At 32.1% G+C, this 19,885-nt stretch overlaps 1 protein-coding gene and 1 long non-coding RNA gene across 2 annotated transcripts; both read right to left on the bottom strand.

The window, feature by feature from the left end:
• Positions 1-5,562: 5,562 nt before the first annotated feature.
• On the bottom strand, positions 5,563-8,694 carry LOC120179844 (18S rRNA (guanine-N(7))-methyltransferase RID2-like). Its single transcript, XM_039185313.1, has 9 exons — positions 8,451-8,694; positions 8,271-8,346; positions 8,093-8,176; positions 7,949-8,004; positions 7,783-7,839; positions 7,050-7,099; positions 6,776-6,928; positions 6,011-6,146; positions 5,563-5,867 (listed from the first exon to the last, which is right to left on the bottom strand). Exons 1-9 carry the CDS (start codon positions 8,547-8,549, stop codon positions 5,703-5,705), a joined length of 876 nt encoding a protein of 291 aa, XP_039041244.1. The 5' UTR covers positions 8,550-8,694; the 3' UTR covers positions 5,563-5,702.
• Positions 8,695-12,654: 3,960 nt separating this feature from the next.
• Positions 12,655-12,994, bottom strand: LOC120179855. The gene is made up of 2 exons (XR_005521652.1): positions 12,800-12,994; positions 12,655-12,709 (listed from the first exon to the last, which is right to left on the bottom strand). It is a non-coding gene; the product is annotated as an uncharacterized LOC120179855 (long non-coding RNA).
• Between the last annotated feature and the right edge of the window lie 6,891 nt (positions 12,995-19,885).

The following is a 19,885-nucleotide window of genomic DNA, read 5'->3' on the forward strand; positions in this document are numbered from 1 at the left end:
GTGGTTTCAATTTATACTTCTTTAACTCATATAATGAATGTATCAAATTAGTTGATAAAGTTACGAGCACCCAAGTTCAAGGGTGGATTTGAGGAAGGTTCTATTGTTATAGACCTTTGGTTGAATGATATGATAGAAGGTTTTCATTTCTTCAAAGTGGAGATGTTGAATTGAGTAGTTTTGTTACTACTTTGGTAAGTTAGAGTATGGTGGACAATTGTCACCATAAGAACGTTAAAAGATTAAACGATGTGATTAGAATTGTATAAGAGTTCAAGAATAAGTGCATTGATGACCAGTTTATAAGACAGATGAAACTGGAATACACGAGCTTGAAACAAGGGAATTACACCTTGTATGAGTATGATTATAAGTTTATTAAGCTAAGCAGAATTGATGCTGAGTTAATTCCGACTGAAAATGATACATGTGATTTGTTGTTAGGACTTGCGCCTTAAATTAAAAGAGTGTTACTGGTTTTGAATTTGTTATCGTTTCAAGAAATGGTTAATTGTGTTAAAGCTTTAAAGAGAAAAAGCTCATAACGAAAAGTTTGGAGAAATAAAATCTTAGATGATTAAGAGAATTAGTGCTTCATAGAATTTTAGCACCATCAAAGAAAGGTAGAGATTCTGGTTCAACTTTAAACCATACATGAATTAGTTGTATTCTCCGTCAGAGAATCAAATCAGATGAGAGTTCGACAGACTCCAACAGTAGGTTTGATCTTGAAAGATTAAACAAATAGTTAATTGAGGATAAGTCAGGGTTAAAGACAACCCTTGTGAATTGGGTTAAAAGCTCTTTCAGAAGTTATGTAAATCGAAGCAGAAAAAGTATTTTAAGTGAATTAGATGAGTATTGAAATCTGGTGATATTTTTTTAAACAAGTAGAGAAAACATAAGTATAAGAATGGTAAAGAATAAGGTTTTGTGCAAGTAAAGTTGAATATCAAAGTAATGAAAATGTGATAAGGAGTGATAGTTAAGGATAAATATATATGATATAAAAGAGCATGAGAGTATGAAGAACATGATATGGTTTAGTTATGTATAAGACAATACGGATTATAAAAGGATAAATGGATAAAGATCAAGGAATGGATTAAGTGTTTTGCTAGAGATTAAATAATGTGAAGGATAATAAGTATTTTAAATGTATCAAGTGAGGTAGATACTGTTTTTGTATTTAAGATGGAAAGAGTTAGCGTGGGCTAACAAGATTATGGGACGGAATGTATTGAAATTACAAGATTTCAAGATATGGTAGGTTATGATAGCCAAATATGAAGTGGATCTGGATACAGTTGTATACTGTGATTATAGTAAAGTGATAAAGTGAAGGAAGTGAGAATTCAAATGTTTGAGTAAAACTAAGGATTGATAATAAGAGTTTAAGTATGGGTACATCAATGATCAGTTTATAAATAAAGGAAGTTAGAATGTTAAGCTTGAATAATGAAAGTGGCATGGATGTTAGAATTATCAGATTTGAAGGAAACATAAAGTAAGTTAATCAAATGAGATACGAATCTGGATGTGGTTGTATATTTTGATCATATAGATATGATATAGGCAAGGAGATAAATATTTATGTGTTTTAAAGAAAATTTTGAAGGAATAAAATACAAGCAAGATACGATAAGAATGAGGTTTTGTATAAGTGAAGTTGATTAGTAAAGTTATAAAGATATAATAAAGACTGGTAATCAGAGATAAGTTTAAGTGATAGGAAAAGAGTATGTGAACATGAAAGAAAGATATGATTGGTGTATAAGAAGATTTTGAGTTATGAAGAAAATGAAAGGATGAAGTTTAAAGAATTAGATGTGATAAATATTATGTTGAGATATAGGTTATAAGTTTAACCAGAAGTAAGAAAGGTATGTCAGGTAATATGAGAAATTGTTTAGTTATGCAAAGTGTATGTTTAATCAGTTATGATGAAAATTTAAGGTTATGTTTCTTGGTCAAGTGGATGTAGTCAGAGAAATGAATAAAGATTTATATGTATTAAGGAAGTTTTGGAGTGAGTCAAGTAAGGATAAAATAAAAGTTTGGTGATTCTTGAAAGACAATTGAAGATTGACAAGGAATTTGATTGATTTATGAGTTTGAGTAATAAGAATTAATGTTATTGTCTATCTGATAAGTGACATGATAGGAGATATAAAGTAAAAAGGTAGTCGAATAATTGAAAAGATAAGAACCAAGTTATTAAAGATGATACAAAAGATTAAGTTCAGAAAGCAGCATGAGAACGTTAGAAGATATGTTCTTCACATGATGTGCAGTGAAAATTCGAGGACGAATTTTTTTAAAATGAGGGGAGATTTGTAACATCCCAAATTATGGGTTAGTGACCAAATTGTAAAGTTTCAGAATTTGATGACTAAAGTAGAAAAATGAAATAGTTCAATGATTATTGGATACATATGATGAAGGTTATTTAGTAATTATTAAAGGAAATAAAGGGCAAAAAGGTCAATTGACCAAGAAATGAATTAAAATGGGATTGGTAAGGATAAATACACGTGGAAATGGAGAGAATTCTCAAGAGTGCTCTTCTCCTTTCTTATTCTTCTTTACGTGGAAGCCAAGAGCAAAGGTAAGTTTGATTTAGCTTTTGATTTCTTGAAAGTTTTAAGTTAGTTTTGAGTCTTTGAGGGTTATATAAGCTTAAGGAAAGCTTATATAAGTTTAAAACACCAAAGAGAGAGAATTAGAAAGGAATTTCTATTAAGGGTTTATAAATGAACTTTTGTTATAGAAAGGTTTTTGAAGTTCTAAAGTTGGATTTGACTTGTCAATGGTCTAATTAATAAGTTAGAAGCAATTGAATGGAATTTGGAACATGTTAGAAATTGAGTATGATTCTTGAATTTCCATATGAAAGATGGAATTTAGAGGTTAAAGATGAGATAAATGAATATTAATGAGTTTAAGTATGTATATGAAAGTTAGGAATATGAAAGGGGTTGAAATATGAAGGATTTAATCCAAAAAGAATGAATTTTCGGGTTCAAAAAGAGGTTATGGGCAGAGTGCATCGATGCATATTCATAGTGCACCGATGCATCAATGTTAAAACCCATAAATTATTTGAAGGTGTATCGATGCATTGGTAGTGCATCGATGCACTCTTTTAAAATAAATACATCGAATGCAATTCGTGCATCGATGCATAAGTAGTGCATCGATGCATCCCATTAATAAGGAAACATCAAATGCAATTAGTGCATCGATGCATAAGGCATGCATCGATGCATCCCAGTAATAAACAAACATCGAATGTATTTTATGCACCGATGCATCAGTAGTGCATCGATGCATACCTTCATTAAAAGATGAAATTGCATTTTCTCTTAGTCTAAAGAGTGAACCATTAGAGTATATTAGTTATAATACTAATATAGATCTATGTATGATGATGTAGATATAGAACGTGATCCCATTCTGGATTAATTGAAGGATTATAATCAAATCAAAGCAAAGCTAAGGTGAGTGCACATTCTCTAGTATATGAGGTTCAAGGGAAAATAAGACTTGTGATAAGTCTATTTCCAATAGTGAAAAACATGAATTCATAGAAGTATGTATTTGTTATGATTTATATGTGTGCATGAGTATATGTGTTATTGATATGAATATGGTAAGTAAAAGGGATTAATGGTGATGATAAGAATAATAATAAGGATAATGAAATGATAGGTATATGTGAATATAGGTATTGATGTGTTTTGTATGTATTGTAAGATGATATGTTTATGTGATAACATGATAAGATGACAATGATTTACATGTCATATGAACATATGAGAAATGTTATGAGCCATATGAAAGAGAAAGTATATGTGATACATGAGGGTGAATCCTATGTTTATATGAATATGAACTCATATGAGAATTGACATGAACTATGTGATTACATGTATATATGAATGAAACCATGAGCTTATATGAATATATGATATGGTTACATGAATATGTAAAAGGATATAAAAGATGATGCCCATGTTATGTGTCATGAGAGCTAGGGGTATAGTTGGCATGCCAAGAGTCGAGGGTCTATGTGGTTCTTCGGGACATATATGTATTCTTTGGAACATGTGTGAAGTCTGGTGAGACACATACTTGATCCTTGTCATATGTATATGATTCTTAAGGAATGATATGTGGTCATTCGGGACATATATGTATTCTTTGGAACATGTGTGAAGTCTGGTGAGACACATACTTGATCCTTGGCATATGTATATGATTATTAAGGAATGATATGTGGTCATTCGGGACATATATGTATTCTTTGGAACATGTGTGAAGTCTGGTGAGACATATACTTGATCCCTAGTATATGTATATGATTCTTAAGGAATTATATGTGGTCCTTATGGACATTATTATATGGCACTACGGTGCAATTCTACGCGGCACTCCGGTGCAATTATATATGGCACTTCGGTGCAATTATATGAGCTGTGGTGACAGCATTAGTGCACAACCTATATGTACTCGCATATCTTTAGTTCTCACATGTGTATCATGGGCTATTAAATAGATAATATTAATAACGTGATATGATAATATGTTTGTTTCCTTGTGGAATTTCACGTGTGATATTGATTGTACAAATGGTAACTTATAATACCATATGATGAAAGGAATCAATGATAGTGATAAAATAAGAAATAAATGAAGATGATAATATAGTTGCTTGGGTGTATGTGTTTTATGATAGTATATATATATGGTTTACATGACATGATATGTATATGTGCAATTGGTTATGATATATGAATATATGATATGGACATAAGAGATCATAGGAACATGAGATAAGAGATATGAATGATAATGACATATATGTATGCATGTATTTGTTCCATGTAAAAGTATGAGTGGTATGAAATGATAGTAGTAATTGTTTAGGTATGATATTAGTTACCGTTTACCTTATATGTTTATATGCCTCACTAAGTCTTTGATTTAGCTTGTAAGTGATTTACACGTAGGTTTCGAGAAGAGTAAAGAGCAATGTGGAGCAAGACATGTCAGTTCTTCTTACTAAAGGTCATATCAGAAAAGATGTGAATAATATGTATTTTAGTATATAAAGTTCTAGTTGACATGTTTTCAAAAGAATCTATTGTTTAAGCTATGAACAGTTTTATAAATGTTTCGAATAGTTATATGTAAATAAATAAGTCAAATATACATGCTATGATTGCTTTTGTAATAATGAAAATGTTTTTATGTAAATTAGTCATTTATATGTTATAAAAGTTTTAAATTACTCACTATTTTATACAAGTACATGTTTTAAAAGGTCAATGTGACACCTTAAATTCGTATCCGGGTCGGATACGGGTTGGGGTGTTACATTGTGATAGTTCTTTAATTTCTTCTCGTGTTACTCCAGTTTTATCAGCCAAAATGCATCGAGTAAAATGTTAATGACACGATAACTGAAACAACTTCAAGTGACTAAAAAATGTTTTTTTTAATCTAATGGCCAAAACATAACATAGCTAATAATCAAGGTATAATTCACCTAGAAAATTATTATGTAAACACAGCAAGATATGTATCAATACAAGAACAAGAAACATATATTAGCCACTATAGTAATTACTATGTAAACGAGTTGCATTGTCGATACTTCCGGAACCGGCGAGTTCTAGATTATAACACGATAGCCATCGTCAGAACCGAGCTTTGCGTTTTCGAGCCGTGTACTTGGTGTCTGGGGGCACAGCATTCCCCTTCCTCCTCATCTGTTCCTTCTTCCTCAACACCCATTCTCTGCCCTTGCCTTTCTTGTTTATTTTCTGCTTTTTCCTGGGTCTATGCCTGTCCGAAATGCTAACCTGCAAAACCCAGCAAATGCAACAATCGACCGAAGCAACCATGAGCAAAGCAGTGAACCTTGCAAACCCTTTATCTACTCATTTATTTATTTTCTTTTTGGAAAAAAAGACCAGAAAAGAGAAATAATATAATGTGGACTTACCGTTTGATTTTCTTCATCTCCACTGCTCTCATCATCGGAGCAACTCTCTCCATCTTCACCTTTTCCAAGGGGAGCGGCAGTGCTGAGGGATGGTGGGCCACAAGTGAGGACAAGGTATTCTTTTCTCCTTTTGGTACTGGCGGAAGACGATTAGTTCATGTTAGAACGCTTAAAATGATATCGTGAAATGTCAATTCAAAACATCTATCCACTTAAAAGGGATATTGAACTCCCCCAAGTTCCAGAATACATATTTTCACCACAATTATATCTTAGTCATTAGAAGCTATAGCAACTTCCCTACGCTAATGAACAAAAGCATATAACCAATGGGCGAATGTATCATAAACAAAAATGCAAACACGAATGCAAAAGGAATTGAACGCTAAGATAAATATGCCCACAAGGACAGAATAGCAGAAAAATAACACCAGTAATCATGAAATGTTGTAGACAATTTCATGCAACAGATTCCATTATCTAGCAAAACTCAGCAAATGGGGCTGTGAATATTTTTTTTAAACAATTTCAAAATGGATGGTCCAACAAGATGCATAAACAATCGATCTAGAACGAGTTCATCGAAAACGAGCAAAAGGCATAGATGCAAGTATATGTAGTCATTGAATAGAAACAACTCTCAGGGCCGATGATATACCCGGCTTCATTAACTCAGGCATCCATCTAACAAACATGAATACAGATGCAAAAGTGGAGGCAATTTTAACCCCTTTCATAAATTGTTCATGCAGAATAGAGGTGTACCTGTGTGGGTAGTCAACAACCACACCACCAGCAAATCCAGCACGCATTGCATAACTCAAAATTAGCTCACGCTGGGTTAGGTTTTCAGGATATACTTGAAGCACTGCTCTTGTTCCCCTTGCCAAGCATCTATATAATGATCCGAAAAATGCCCTAAATAGTCATGAGAATCATCACATTAAATTTACAGAAATACATTTTCCATTAGCATGTATGTACGAATGTCGGTTTAATTTTTTTTTATAAAAAAAAGGCATGTAAGAACCCAACATACTTTAATCTCAGTCTTGGCTCATGAGAAGACTTGTCAGCATTGCACAACCACTGCATGCCAAAGCAACAAAAGGGGAGAAATCATGAGCAAGAATAGTCTTTAACTAATTTGCCTATGAATTACGAGAACACGTTGGAGAATACAGCTTATGAAGGTTCTCAGAAGTTAAAAAATAGCTTATGGTAAGTTGCAGGCTTTAGTTGCATTTATTCTCTCCATAAAGAGAAATTTTACAAAAAGAAAAAAAAATGTGCCAACCCGTAAAAACTTTAAAAAAATTATTAAGTCTTCTCCATTGAATCTCCAATCTACATTTGGTATTTTACTGTATAAACCATTTACATATATATATATATAGTTTAATTGTACATAATGCACATAAATTACTTATTTATATATATATGTATATATATATAGTTTAATTGTACCTAATGCCCAAGGCTCCGGCTATAAGCAAGGTCCAGGGAAGGTCCAAATAAATGCAGCATTCTCCACGTTTATAGTCACAGATAGGATGTTTCCAGGTTTGAAAGTGGTTTGGAAGTGTACACTTGACCATTGAGCCAGGCACGACTTCAAAATCGACTTAACACTATAGAAAATACTTGTGAATGACCAAAACTTAACTATTAAGTATTATCTTCTTCCACAACCCCAGAAATTTAAAGACAAACAAACAACAAACCAAGGCTCCCTTTGTATACGAGGGGTTTCCAAAGTAACATTTATTTACCTGAACAGCAGAAATGCTTATAGCCCCATCAACAACTCCAGGTCGAAGTCCTAAGCCCTGAAACATAAATATTGCATAATGAAGTCTTCATTCCAGAAACATTTGGAGGCAAGCAACATGGAAACAGTCGGACTAATTTGAAAAGATTTGAGAATTTAGTAAATACCTGGCCCATATCACCAAGTAACAAATCGCCCTCAACCTCATTTTGCAAAGCAACATCTACGAATCAAAACCATCACAATGAAGGAAGGGAACCTTAAAATACATACATTATAAATGTTTCAGGAAATTAATTTAAAGAACTTACTCAGCATTGAAGGAGAAATGTCTAAACCAATCCATTGGTGACCATTCTCAGTTATTGTCTCCCCACTAAGCCCTGATCCACACCCTAAAATAACATCAAAATATTCCAAATTAAATATTCAAAATATCTTGTTGCTTTATTTTATTTTTCGTTTGAGAATAGAATTAAATGTACATACCGATATCAAGGAGCAGCCTGGGGATTCCGTCATCAGGCAAGGCGAGAAGCTCCAGTGCTCTCTCAGAAAGCTTTGCCTATTTTTTCCCCAACAAATGCCAAATTTTAGTACTTTTTAATTCCAACTGCTAATATAATACTACAGAAAATAAAAGGAAAAATAATATATTTTCGACTGAACCTGTATTTCAGCAATACGGGAAGAGGAAGTGTATTTCCGAGCTTCCGAATCATCGTAGAAAATCTCCGGCGGGGCTTGCAACTCAGGCCGACTCGACATCCTATTCACTCAAATTCTCCTTTTTTGTACGAGGAAATTTCCGTGCAGATCGAGAGGATGTAAAGAGAAAAGTAGAGGGTGAAACGGAGTATTAATCAAAGGCTAGAGGCAGCAACTCCGGCAACGGCGGTAGCCACGCGAGAGAGTGAAAAAGGGCGGCGCGAGGGTTAAACACGAAGAAGATGAGAACAACCTCTTCCGAGGGCTTAAACCTTAAACCCAAAATTAGTTACCTTTTTAAAGTTGAAGGTTATTTTTTCCCATGTATCCCCAAGTTATAATTTAAATTCTAAATTAGTCTCAAATTTTAAGATATTCTAATTGAATACTCAAAACATCGAATTGTATCAATTATTCTCTATAGAGGTGCGTCTGTAAGGATTTGTACATTGTCAATTATTAAAAAAATTGAACATGTATTATTTTGTTAAAAATTGTGCCCTAAAGAGAGGTAAATAAAAGAATAACGTTGTTATTGAAGGGATTATTTGTATCTTCTAAAGGAGAAGAATTATTTGGGAGGGGAAATATAGATAAAAGTTTTCAAGTTTTGGCCTTCTTTTTACGGATGGCCATTGGTAGGTTTTTTTGTCAATCCGACTCGACTCGAAAATAGTATCTTCTACTTGAATCTAACCCGATTTGGAAATTTTATATCATTCGTCCGATTCGACCAAACTCGAAAAATATACATCTTCTACCTGACTTCGACCCAATTTTTTAGAGTATAAATCTGACCCGACCAGACCTGGTAAAAAATAAGGAACTAATTAAAAAATAATAAAAATTTTAAGTAAAATACATCATTATCCTTGGGTTGGTTCGGGTTAGAGTTTTTTCACCCTCCACTCAAACCTGACCCGACCCAACCTCACCTTTAAAAAAAGTTTACCCAAATCGACCCGAACTTAATTTTTTTAAAAAAAAATTGACCCTATCGGGTCGGGTCGAAAGTCGTCGGATTAGGGTTAAATTGTCATCCATACTCCTTTTATCTATCGTAGATTTTAATTCCTCAAACCAACCAAGTCCATGTACTGAAATTATTTTTTTATTAAATTCTAATAAGTACGAGATAGTGTCTATTCAAAGATAATTCTTAATCATTTTACATTAAACGCTCACACTTCTGACATTCCTGATGCTCGAACTGGTAACCTCAACAGGAGCATAACTAGAAATTTATTATAATAGGGATAAAATATTTTTTTTATTTTCTATAAATACAATTTTTTAATTGAGTGAGACCTAATAAATTTTTGGGTTAACTACATAGATGATCACTTATTTTTGTGTCTTGTCCACTTTTGGTCATTGATTTTAAAAAACATAAGATACAGTCACTTTCATTTTTATTTAATTAAGATATGATCACTTTCGTTTTTATTTAATTAAAATGTGGTCAACCCGAGTTAATTGTCGTTAACAATAGTTAAATATTTTGATATAATCACACATTTGGTCCATGTTATTTACATGTTCTCTCAATTTAGTCAACTTCTAATAAATTAAAATAAATTTAATCATCCAATCGAATGATGTCACATGTCATGCCACATAAGAGTATTCAAAAATACATAATCCGATTGACCTGACCCTTCGACCCAGTTAAAAAATATCGGATATTTATAATAAAAATACCCGATTTTCCAGGTCGTGTACTTGGCCTGCTATTTTTTCGGGTTTATGGGTCGAGCATGGGTCACAAAATGTCGATTAACCGGCTACCCAAACCGGTACCCGATTTATTATATATATTTTTCTCATTTTATTTTATATTAATTTTTTTATTCTAAGAGGGGAAAAGGTAAAGATTATAAGTAAAGATTATAAGTAAATATGGTTCATTCAAATTAGGGTTTGACTAGCTGTGAGATTTGCAACCGATCTGTGATCGTCTTAATTTGTCTAATGGTTGAAGGTCGTTCGCCACCACTTTTACACGAGTTTGGTTTAATTGTTTATAAAATAAAAATGAAAAATGAAAAAAATATATAATAAATCAAGTATCTGGTCGGTGGTACTCGATTAACTATTATTTTGTGACCAAGGCTCAACCCAAAAACTCGAAAAAAATAGCGGGTCGGGCTCTTCACACGATTAGAGTCTATGGTGGTTGTTTTCACTGAGTACAACCGAACACCCTTAAGTTTGGTCCTCATCTTCACCGAGATCATGGTCGGATTTGAGAGAAGATTACACATGGTGGGATTCTAATGATGATGACTAATAAAGTAAAAAAAACAATATGAAATAATGAACACGCACAAAAGTTAAGTTGCAAGAAAAGGAAACATATTAAGACTAAATCGCATGAATGGAGAAATTTAAGCTAAATTTGTTAACTAATTACAAATTATGGATCACTTTGAATTAATCAAGAAATCAAGGCTAAGTTTATAAATCAATTAAGGACTAATTTAAATTTAGTCATACTTATACACCATTTTCCAAAATTAGAGTACTAAATAGTGAATTTACAAAACAGTGAGAATACTGAAGTTGGCGACGATCTCGTTCCAAGCGTCGGAGGGATGGACACCATCCCAAAATAAATGTTGTGTCGGGGTACTACACGGCGATGAATTACGAACACAAAGCTCTCCGTCACCGGCACCGGTTTTGCAGCACGAGCTATTCGTCACTGAAAGCCCCCCCGACAACATGCAACCAAAATGTAACACCACCTTTAATCAATAAGGTTTAGTCTTTTTACCAACGAAAGCTTTCCGTCGGAATTAACCATTTTTTTAGGTAAATTATGTATTTAATACCTAAATTGTTACTTTTGATTTGTTTTATCATTCGCCGTTAAAAACTTTAATTTTGGTTTCATTTTAGTACCCCATTCAAAATATAAAGTTACGTTTCGAAAAAAATTGAAAATTTAGGTAATAAAACGGACCAAACCTGATAGTTTAGGTACTAAGCGCCTTAAGTTTTTAATGGAGGGATAGTAAAATGAAATGAGAACTAAACGTTGGGAATGGTTCTGCAAAAATTGAAAGTTTAGATACTAAAACGAATCAAAACTGATAGTTTAAGTACTAAATACGTAGTTTACTCTTTTTTAAGAAATTCGTCGGATGTTATCAGAAATATTTTTTGTGGAATCACATAATTTTTTAACACAATTTTGATATGTATGACATGAATTTGGCTTTTGAGATAGCCAATGGCGAATCTAGAAATTTAATAATAAGACTTAAAATTTTAATTTTTTATTAAAAATAATGTGTATATAAATGTTTTAATCTTTTTAGTTTTTCCTTAATGCATTAAGTTAAATTTAACTATTTTCCCAAATAATGATGATGCACTCCGCCCCTGGAGATAACTAGTAGGTTAGATTAGGGATGTGCATGAATCTGATTTCGACTGACCCGACCCAACTGAATAATATACTCCTTCACCTATTAGTTATTTCAGGTTTGGAGAGGTTCCATCCTACACAAATTTGATCTGGTTTTTGAGATGAAAACACACACTCACATTCGACCCAACCTGACACATACATATAATTTTTTTATTGGGTAAAATAGAGTTCTAATTAAAAAAACATAAAAATATATATTATTACAATTATCCCTAAATATGTAAGGAATAATTTCGGGTCGGATACAAATATTTTCATCTTAAACCGTATCCGAATTCACACGAACAACAAAGGTAGAGATGTTTACCGAAACCAATTGGACTCCCGGAAGGATGAAGATAGGTAAATTTATCATCGGTTAGATTCTTGTTGAGTTGATCTAGCAGTTGCCTGAATCTATCATTGAAACTGGCTACATCCCTGTTAATTTTTGCTACACAAACTGCTCCATCGGTTCCGAACATCGATACCGCATACGGAGTGTAACCGATCAGCCCTAACCCGTGCACAAAAAACTTCCTCGCATTATATGATAACCGATAAGTCCGTACAGAGTCTGATATCGTATGTCAAAGTTCGTAAATAAAACATCGTTAGACTATTTCGAGACATTACACGACTAATCAAAGTTTAACTTGAAAAATAGATTTTCGAATTTAGCCGATGTTTTCCAGTTTCGCCACGAATGCCCGCGGAACCGGACGCGTAGTTGACACTGTGAGAATGTTCTTCCCTTCCGATTCGGCGAAAGGTGGCATATAATCTTCGAACCCCAAAAACTTAACTATCATCATATATGTTACAAGCTAAATATCGATGAGCAATCATGAACAATACTTTGAAAATATATGGACGAGTCGAGAAAAGATCATACAGATAAAATCATGCATGGTTCGACCATCGGTAAACCTTCCGGTTGGTCCTCGGGAAAAATCAATCCCGTAAGGTGGATAGTTTACTTCGGCCGACGTTGCAAGGTTATTACTGTTCCCATTATCTAATAACGAGTCCTCGAATATAAAGTAGCATGGCACTTTTGGACTTGCATTCGCCCCGTTTCTCGAGTTCGACAATGCTAACAACATTGAAATCGCCACCAGCTCCCATGGCTCAAAACTTAAGTTTTGATTCCATGGAAGATGAAGAACCAAAGAAATCAATGATAACAAGTAAGAAGATTATGTGAGAAGGGGGTTGAATTTTTGTGATAATTAACAAAGTGGGGAAACTATATATATGGATCCACCACGAGAAAAAAAAAAAAGACTTTAACCACCAAATTTCTAATTTTACACGTAAACGATATGCTAAACGGTCGGTATACGTCTTTCGATTGACCTTCATTTTGAGTCCCTAAACTATGATCTCATTCTTATATTAATTCTAAAACTTAAAAATGTTCTATATCAGTCCTTAACATGTGCTAGTACCGTTCCATTTTGATCGAGCAGTGGCTTGAATCTATTATTGAAACTGGTTGCACCCTTGTTTAATTTTTCTACACAAATCGATCCATTGGTTCGAAACACCGATATCGAGTACAGAGTGCAACTGATCAGCATACAAAAAACTTCCTTGCACCATTATCGTACATAGTCTGATATCATATATTGAAGTCATTTAAAGTAATCGGTAAATAAAACTTTGGTTTGAAATAATTGTTGATGCGGTCATTGCTTCCAACTTGAATCAAATAAATGCATTGTCTTGGAAGTAATTTTATCGTCGAATCATTTCATCTAGACGTTGTAATTCTTGAGATTATAGTTTTGCGATATTCGTCGAACGGTATTCGGGCATCCTGCGCAACACATCATAACTCGTGTATGATAACGACATTATCCATTGTTGTCAAAGTATAACATGAAACACGAGTTTCAAAATTTTACCTAAACTTGTCCGCATTTGTAAATGACTAATCAAAGTCTAACATGAAACAATTTTTTTTTATAAATATAAAATCTTGCATGGTTCGACCATTGCTGAACCTTTCGGTTGTGGGTGTTCAAACTTCGGTTAAAACCGATTTAATCGAGCCAGCTGAAGTTTTTTCGGTTAACCTGTCAGTTAATTTTAGGTTGGGTCAATTAACAGTTAATGATTTTTTCAAACTTCGATTATCGGTTAATTCGGTCCGAAATTAACCGTAATTGTTAAAAAATTAATACTAGCTATATATATATATAATTTATATATTAGAGTGTTTAAACTTCAATGTTAACCGAATTAACCTAAAATATAAACTATTTAATATATAATATATATTATCTATATATTTCGATTAATTCGGTTAACTGACCGATTAATCGAACTTTGTTCGATTTGGTCAATTATTTTTGAAAAAAATTATGTTCGATTAATGGGTAAAGGGAAAAAAATCAGTTAATAGAATTTCGAAAATTCAGTTCGGTCGATTAATCGAACCGACCGATGGAACACCCCTACTTCCGATTGGTCCTTGAGGAAAATCATTCTCATAAGGTGGATAATTTACTTTGGCCGACATCTCGAGTTTATTATTGTTCCCGTTATCTGATAACGAGACACCGAATATAGTATGGCACTTGGGAACTTGCATTTACCTAGTTTTGCAAGTTCAGCACGGCTAACATTGATTCCACAAAGGATAAACAACAGTAGCGGATCCATGAATATTTTCGAGAGTGGGCACACACACATTAATGATTAAAAATTTTCATATGGGTTTGATACAAATAAAATTTCAGGGTCGGCACAAACAATAAAATAAACCACTAATATAAAAAGAAATCGGATTCTAGAGTGAGAACCGATAGTTTATCATTTTATGGTAAAACTAAACGACTATAATTACAATTAATCATTACACAGTGCATTCTAACCGATAACCAAAATGTATTCAGACCTAGACCACAAGACCAACATATAGAAAGACTTACACAAGTTTAGAGAAAACTCAGACATGATTTACACAGGATTAAATTCGAATATCGAATCTTAAAATTCCTACGACCATAATCTTATCATTAAACTAAAACATCATCGGTAATTTATGAAAGAATGTTAAACCGAACTCCGAATTAAGATTATATCAGAGCATCGCTAATTTATGAATGTTGAATGGAGAAGCACAATGAGTGTTGTTGGAGCTATAGGCATTTTGGGCCATGATCTCCATTTGACACTCCGTAATATGGACACCATCCCAAAATATGTGCTTCTTTGAGTCACTACATGGCTTCGAATTCCGAACGCATAGTTCTCCGGCGCCGCCTCCGGTTTTGCAGCATGCACCCATTTTCACTAAATGCACACACAACACCTTAATTAATTTTTCGATAGCGTCATAGTGTTCGATCCGTGAACGAGTCTAATTGTAACGATTATACGAGAGGCAAAACAAGGGCTGTTTACCGATTTCCTCGATATCAACCGGAGCTCCGGGCGGATTAAGATAGGTAAATTTAGCTTTGATTAGACTTTTGTTAAGTTCACGGATGAGTTGTTGGAGTTTTTCATTGAAAAGGACTGCAGCCTGGTTCAGGATGTCTACACAAGGTGGCCCATTGGTTCCATACAGCGAAATCGCATTCGGGGTGCAACCGATCGGCGGTACTCCGAACACGGCGAACTTCCTCGCACCATTATCGTACAAAATCTGATAGTATATTGAAATTAGACCCAAAAAACGAGTCGATAAATCGAAAAAGAAAAGAAAAACATTGGTAACTACCATAAGTTGTCGCGAAAGTTCACTCCATTAAGCATTTCTCTTCCTTTTCCCATTGCTTGGACTAGCGTTGATTCCTCGCTAACGCAAGAGGATTTTACAAAAAAAAATATATACGAATTTTATAGTTTATTTTCTTACGTGAGATTAATAATTTATCATTAAGATGTGGGGTGTAATATTTTCTAGGTAAACTACAAAGTTGATCACTTTTGTTTCAGTTTTATAAATGTATGGTCACTCTATTTAAAAAAAATTAATTCGTAGTCACTTTCATTTCATTTTAATTAAGATTTGGTCACTTTTGTTTCGTTTTAATTAATATGTGATCACTTACCCTAAACGGCTGTTAAAGATTTAACGATTTGATGATGTGGCACGTTAATAAAATGGTTTAATTTTTGTTTTAGCCCTTGAACTTTAGATAAAATTTAATCATGGATTTTTTTGTAAATCTAAAGCAATTTAGGGACAAGTTTGCAATTGTCCATTTTTTTAATATGTTTTCTCTTCTTAATTCCCCATTACACCGCACACCCCATCCCTAATTCGACGACGAAACAGGGGTGACGATTTGATTTTCCCCTTTCCCTGTGGATTATCCTTACATGAGAACCTCCTCCGTGAAGATGAGCAAGACAATGACCCCTAATATGGGCTTCTTTGATTAATCATACATACTCATTTCAAAAAATAAATAAATAAAATAATGGTTCAATTAAGGATTAAATTAAAAATTGAAAAGTAATAAATGAAAGTATAAAGGTCAAATCGAAAAGAATACGAAAGATAAATTAAAAGTTTAAGGACTAACTTGTAAACTTTTCAAAAAAAGAAGAAGAAGATGAGGAAATGCTGCATGTCAAATTTTCACCCAAATTTTTTAAGCAATTGAGGAACTCGAACCTAGTTCTATAATTCCTAAGTGACTATCTACCGTCTTAGTAACTTTCACCATAGTATCAAGGTTTGGTAAGTGAACCGTAAACCCTAATTCAAGATTTTAGTCATGATGAGGCGAGTACATTTTGTGTATTCAGACAATATGTCCCGACAAGCAGTGACGGATTCAAAAATTTAAGAATGAAGGTCCAAAATTCTAATATTATTTTCTTACAAATAATGAGTATTTAAAATTTCCCCTTTTATACTTATTATATTAAACTAAATTTAATAATTTTTTCTAAACTAATATGGAGCACTTGACCCCGTGCGGGTCTTAGTGCATCCGCCCCTGTGCGGATGAGGGGGAGAGATATAATTTGTATCGTATTGATACTTGATAAGGAGAGGAGATTCGAGTATCCATATATAACTAATAATGAGTATCGTATTGATACTTGATAAGGAGCGAAATAAACAATGATCATCCAACACAAAAACAAAGATCACCCTATATTCCAATTCCTAGAAAGAGTAATATTAACATTGTCATTAAAATTGAATTTCCTATTGCTTAAGTGCAGTCCAATTATATCTCTGATTGTATGGAATAATTCTTGAGCATTCTTGGATCTACCTTGGAACATTCGTTTGTTTATTTCATCCCATAGTAAGTAAATAGTAGCATTAAAAGATAACTTCAGAATAAGAGTGAGCATTGATTTGCCTTTCTAAGCATTGGAAGCCCTTGCACAAAAAGCGTCCCACGGGCAAGGGAAGAAGTGAAGTCCCGAGAGAGAAAAAACATTTTTCCAGATTGAATTAGCCATAGGACAGAGCAGAAAAAATATGGTCCCTAGTTTCCAAAGGCTGATCACATAAAATACATTTGCAGTCCCATACGATTTAGTCTTTCTCTTGTAGGAAGCCTATCAAGCAAAGTCATCCAAGAGATTAAACTATGCTTAGGAATGTGCATAGGAAACCAAACAATTTTCTGCCAAGGAACAATAGCTTTCTTGACTCTAATGGCATCCCAAACTGTTGTAATTGTTGTATTTCCAGCGTCCAGAACAGGACGAGCTTCATGTCTTAATTTTAGGAGTTTCCATAAACCCCAACTTTGCGATGAACGGATGTCAACATTCATGTCTTAATTTTTTTTTCAAAATTACCTAAAGCTTAGTTTTTGTTTCATTTTAGTACCCGCCGCTAAAAACTTTCATTTTTGTTTTGATTTAGTACCTCCGTTCAAGATTTCATGTTAAGTTTTGAAAAACAAAATAAAAGTTTAGGTATTAAAACGGACCAAAACTGATAGTTTAGGTACTAAACATGTTAATTTTTTAATGGCAATATATTAAAATGAAATGAAAATTAAACGTTAGGTATGATTTTAAAAAAATTGAAAGTTTAGGTATTAAAAGACTCACAGTTTTGTTATTCAAAACTGTCATCAAACTTCGAAGGCTATGATGAACAACCTAAATAACTTTGAGGGTTAAATTGATTAAAAAAAGATAAAGACGAAAATGATAAATTGAATTTACTACAGGGACAAAAGTAACTATTAAACCTATATTTTATAACTATATTGTATTACATTTATATTGTACTATAAATATTTCTACCGTATTCTTTTGTTCAATGTTTAAAATTGCTTGATGTTGGAAGATTCTAGCATTTCTTGGACCGTTTCCTTTCAGTTTTTTAAAATATTTAAAAACAAAATGAAAAATATTAAATAAAAATATTTAACCTTGGTAAGAGATTTTTCAATTTATGGTGTATAGATAAGATAAAGAAATTAATATTACCGAAAAAAATAAAGAAATTAATTTTAACTTGTAAATAAATAAATTACCGTATAATGAATTAATATAAATAATATTATATTTTATCTCAATTATGTTTATTTTTGCACTGATAATAAATTTGAAATGCATATTTAAATTATATTTTCATAATAATTTTACATTAATACTAAAAATATTTTTTTAAAAGTTTTAATGATGTATATATATACTATAAATAAATTAAATATTGAGGTTTGGGAATTATTTTTTAGAAAAATATTTTATTATTATTATTTCACTAAATATTTTTTTCTATGACGAATTCAATTATGATAGTAGTAGGTATATCTAATACAATATATAAGATAAAGATTTTATAATCAATAAATATTTTTTTCGAGGATGAACTCAATTATGATAAGAGTCGAAATTTTTAATTTAATATTTAAAATTATAATTTATTATCATTGAGCGAATTTAACTATAACATCAATCGCATTTTAATGTATTATAAAGAATTTAACTATGATTATAATCGTGTTTAAATAATAGTAATTAGGGTAAAGTATATAAATGACCCCTCGACTATAAAGTATTGCTTTATTGAGTCATTTGATTATTAAAAGTTATAAAATAAACCATAGCTAAGGGACATTGTTTTTTTTAAGTAATTTTACTATTAAAAGTTATAAAATAGTCACTAGACTGTTCATAGTATTCCAAATTCATCATTTTTCTTTAAAATATTTATGGTAGTTTAAGCTGTATATTAACCTGCTAATCGTGATATGATAATCGTTTGAGATTATGTGTTCATATTATATCATATATTCGTTAGCATACTACCGTCTAACTTAAATTGTTATCATTTTTTTAACGAAAAGTGATGAGTTTAGAATATAATGAATAGTCAGGTGATCATTTTGTGTTTTTTAATGGTCAGGGGACCTAAAAAAGCAATGTTTTATAGTCAGGGGATTATTTTATAACTTTTAATAGTCGAAAGACTCAATAAAATATCACCTTATAGTCGGGGACCATTTATGTAGTTTATCCTAATAATGAATTTTAGTCGTCTCTCAAGCCTAAACTATGAAAAGTTTTTTTTTTCCATAAAAATTGTTTGAATTTTAATTCGATGAGAATCAATTTTTAACAAAAAAAATTATGAAAAGTGATGATAAAATGATTATACACAAAGTTATATATTGTATTATATTTTAAATTATTATATAGTTTTAAATTAATATATAACTATTTAATTAAAAATAATCAATGAATTATATATTGTTAAAGCTACTTAATCAATTTTTCTAAAAGAAATAAAGCACTATTCAATGTTCTTACCAAACACAAAGATCCCGAGACAAAAATCAAGGAAAAATCTTTGTAAAAGGATTAAAAAGCCGTGAAGAAAGGCAATAATCCTTTAATATTTTTTTATATTATTTCCATATTCCATTTTTAGTATCAATTAATTGCTATTATTATATTTTCCTGAGAAAATTTTAACTCTGTTAAGACTCTACTCTTAATTCGTCTTTAAATATTTCAACTTACATTATTAATTAAT

Source organism: Hibiscus syriacus, unplaced genomic scaffold (genome assembly GCF_006381635.1).
Source record: "Hibiscus syriacus cultivar Baekdansim isolate YM2019G1 unplaced genomic scaffold, ASM638163v2 tig00112470_pilon, whole genome shotgun sequence".
NCBI lineage: Eukaryota > Viridiplantae > Streptophyta > Magnoliopsida > Malvales > Malvaceae > Hibiscus > Hibiscus syriacus.

What these genes read in the sequence shown, in the direction of transcription:
- LOC120179844 (XM_039185313.1), bottom strand. Translation starts at nt 8,549, where the DNA reads ATGTCGAGTCGGCCTGAGTTGCAAGCCCCGCCGGAGATTTTCTACGAT. An exon ending in CCCGTATTGCTGAAATACAG is followed by an intron (nt 8,347 to 8,450) that starts GTTCAGTCGAAA and finishes GGGAAAAAATAG; the next exon opens with GCAAAGCTTTCTGAGAGAGC. An exon ending in GAGCCAAGACTGAGATTAAA is followed by an intron (nt 6,929 to 7,049) that starts GTATGTTGGGTT and finishes ATGACTATTTAG; the next exon opens with GGCATTTTTCGGATCATTAT.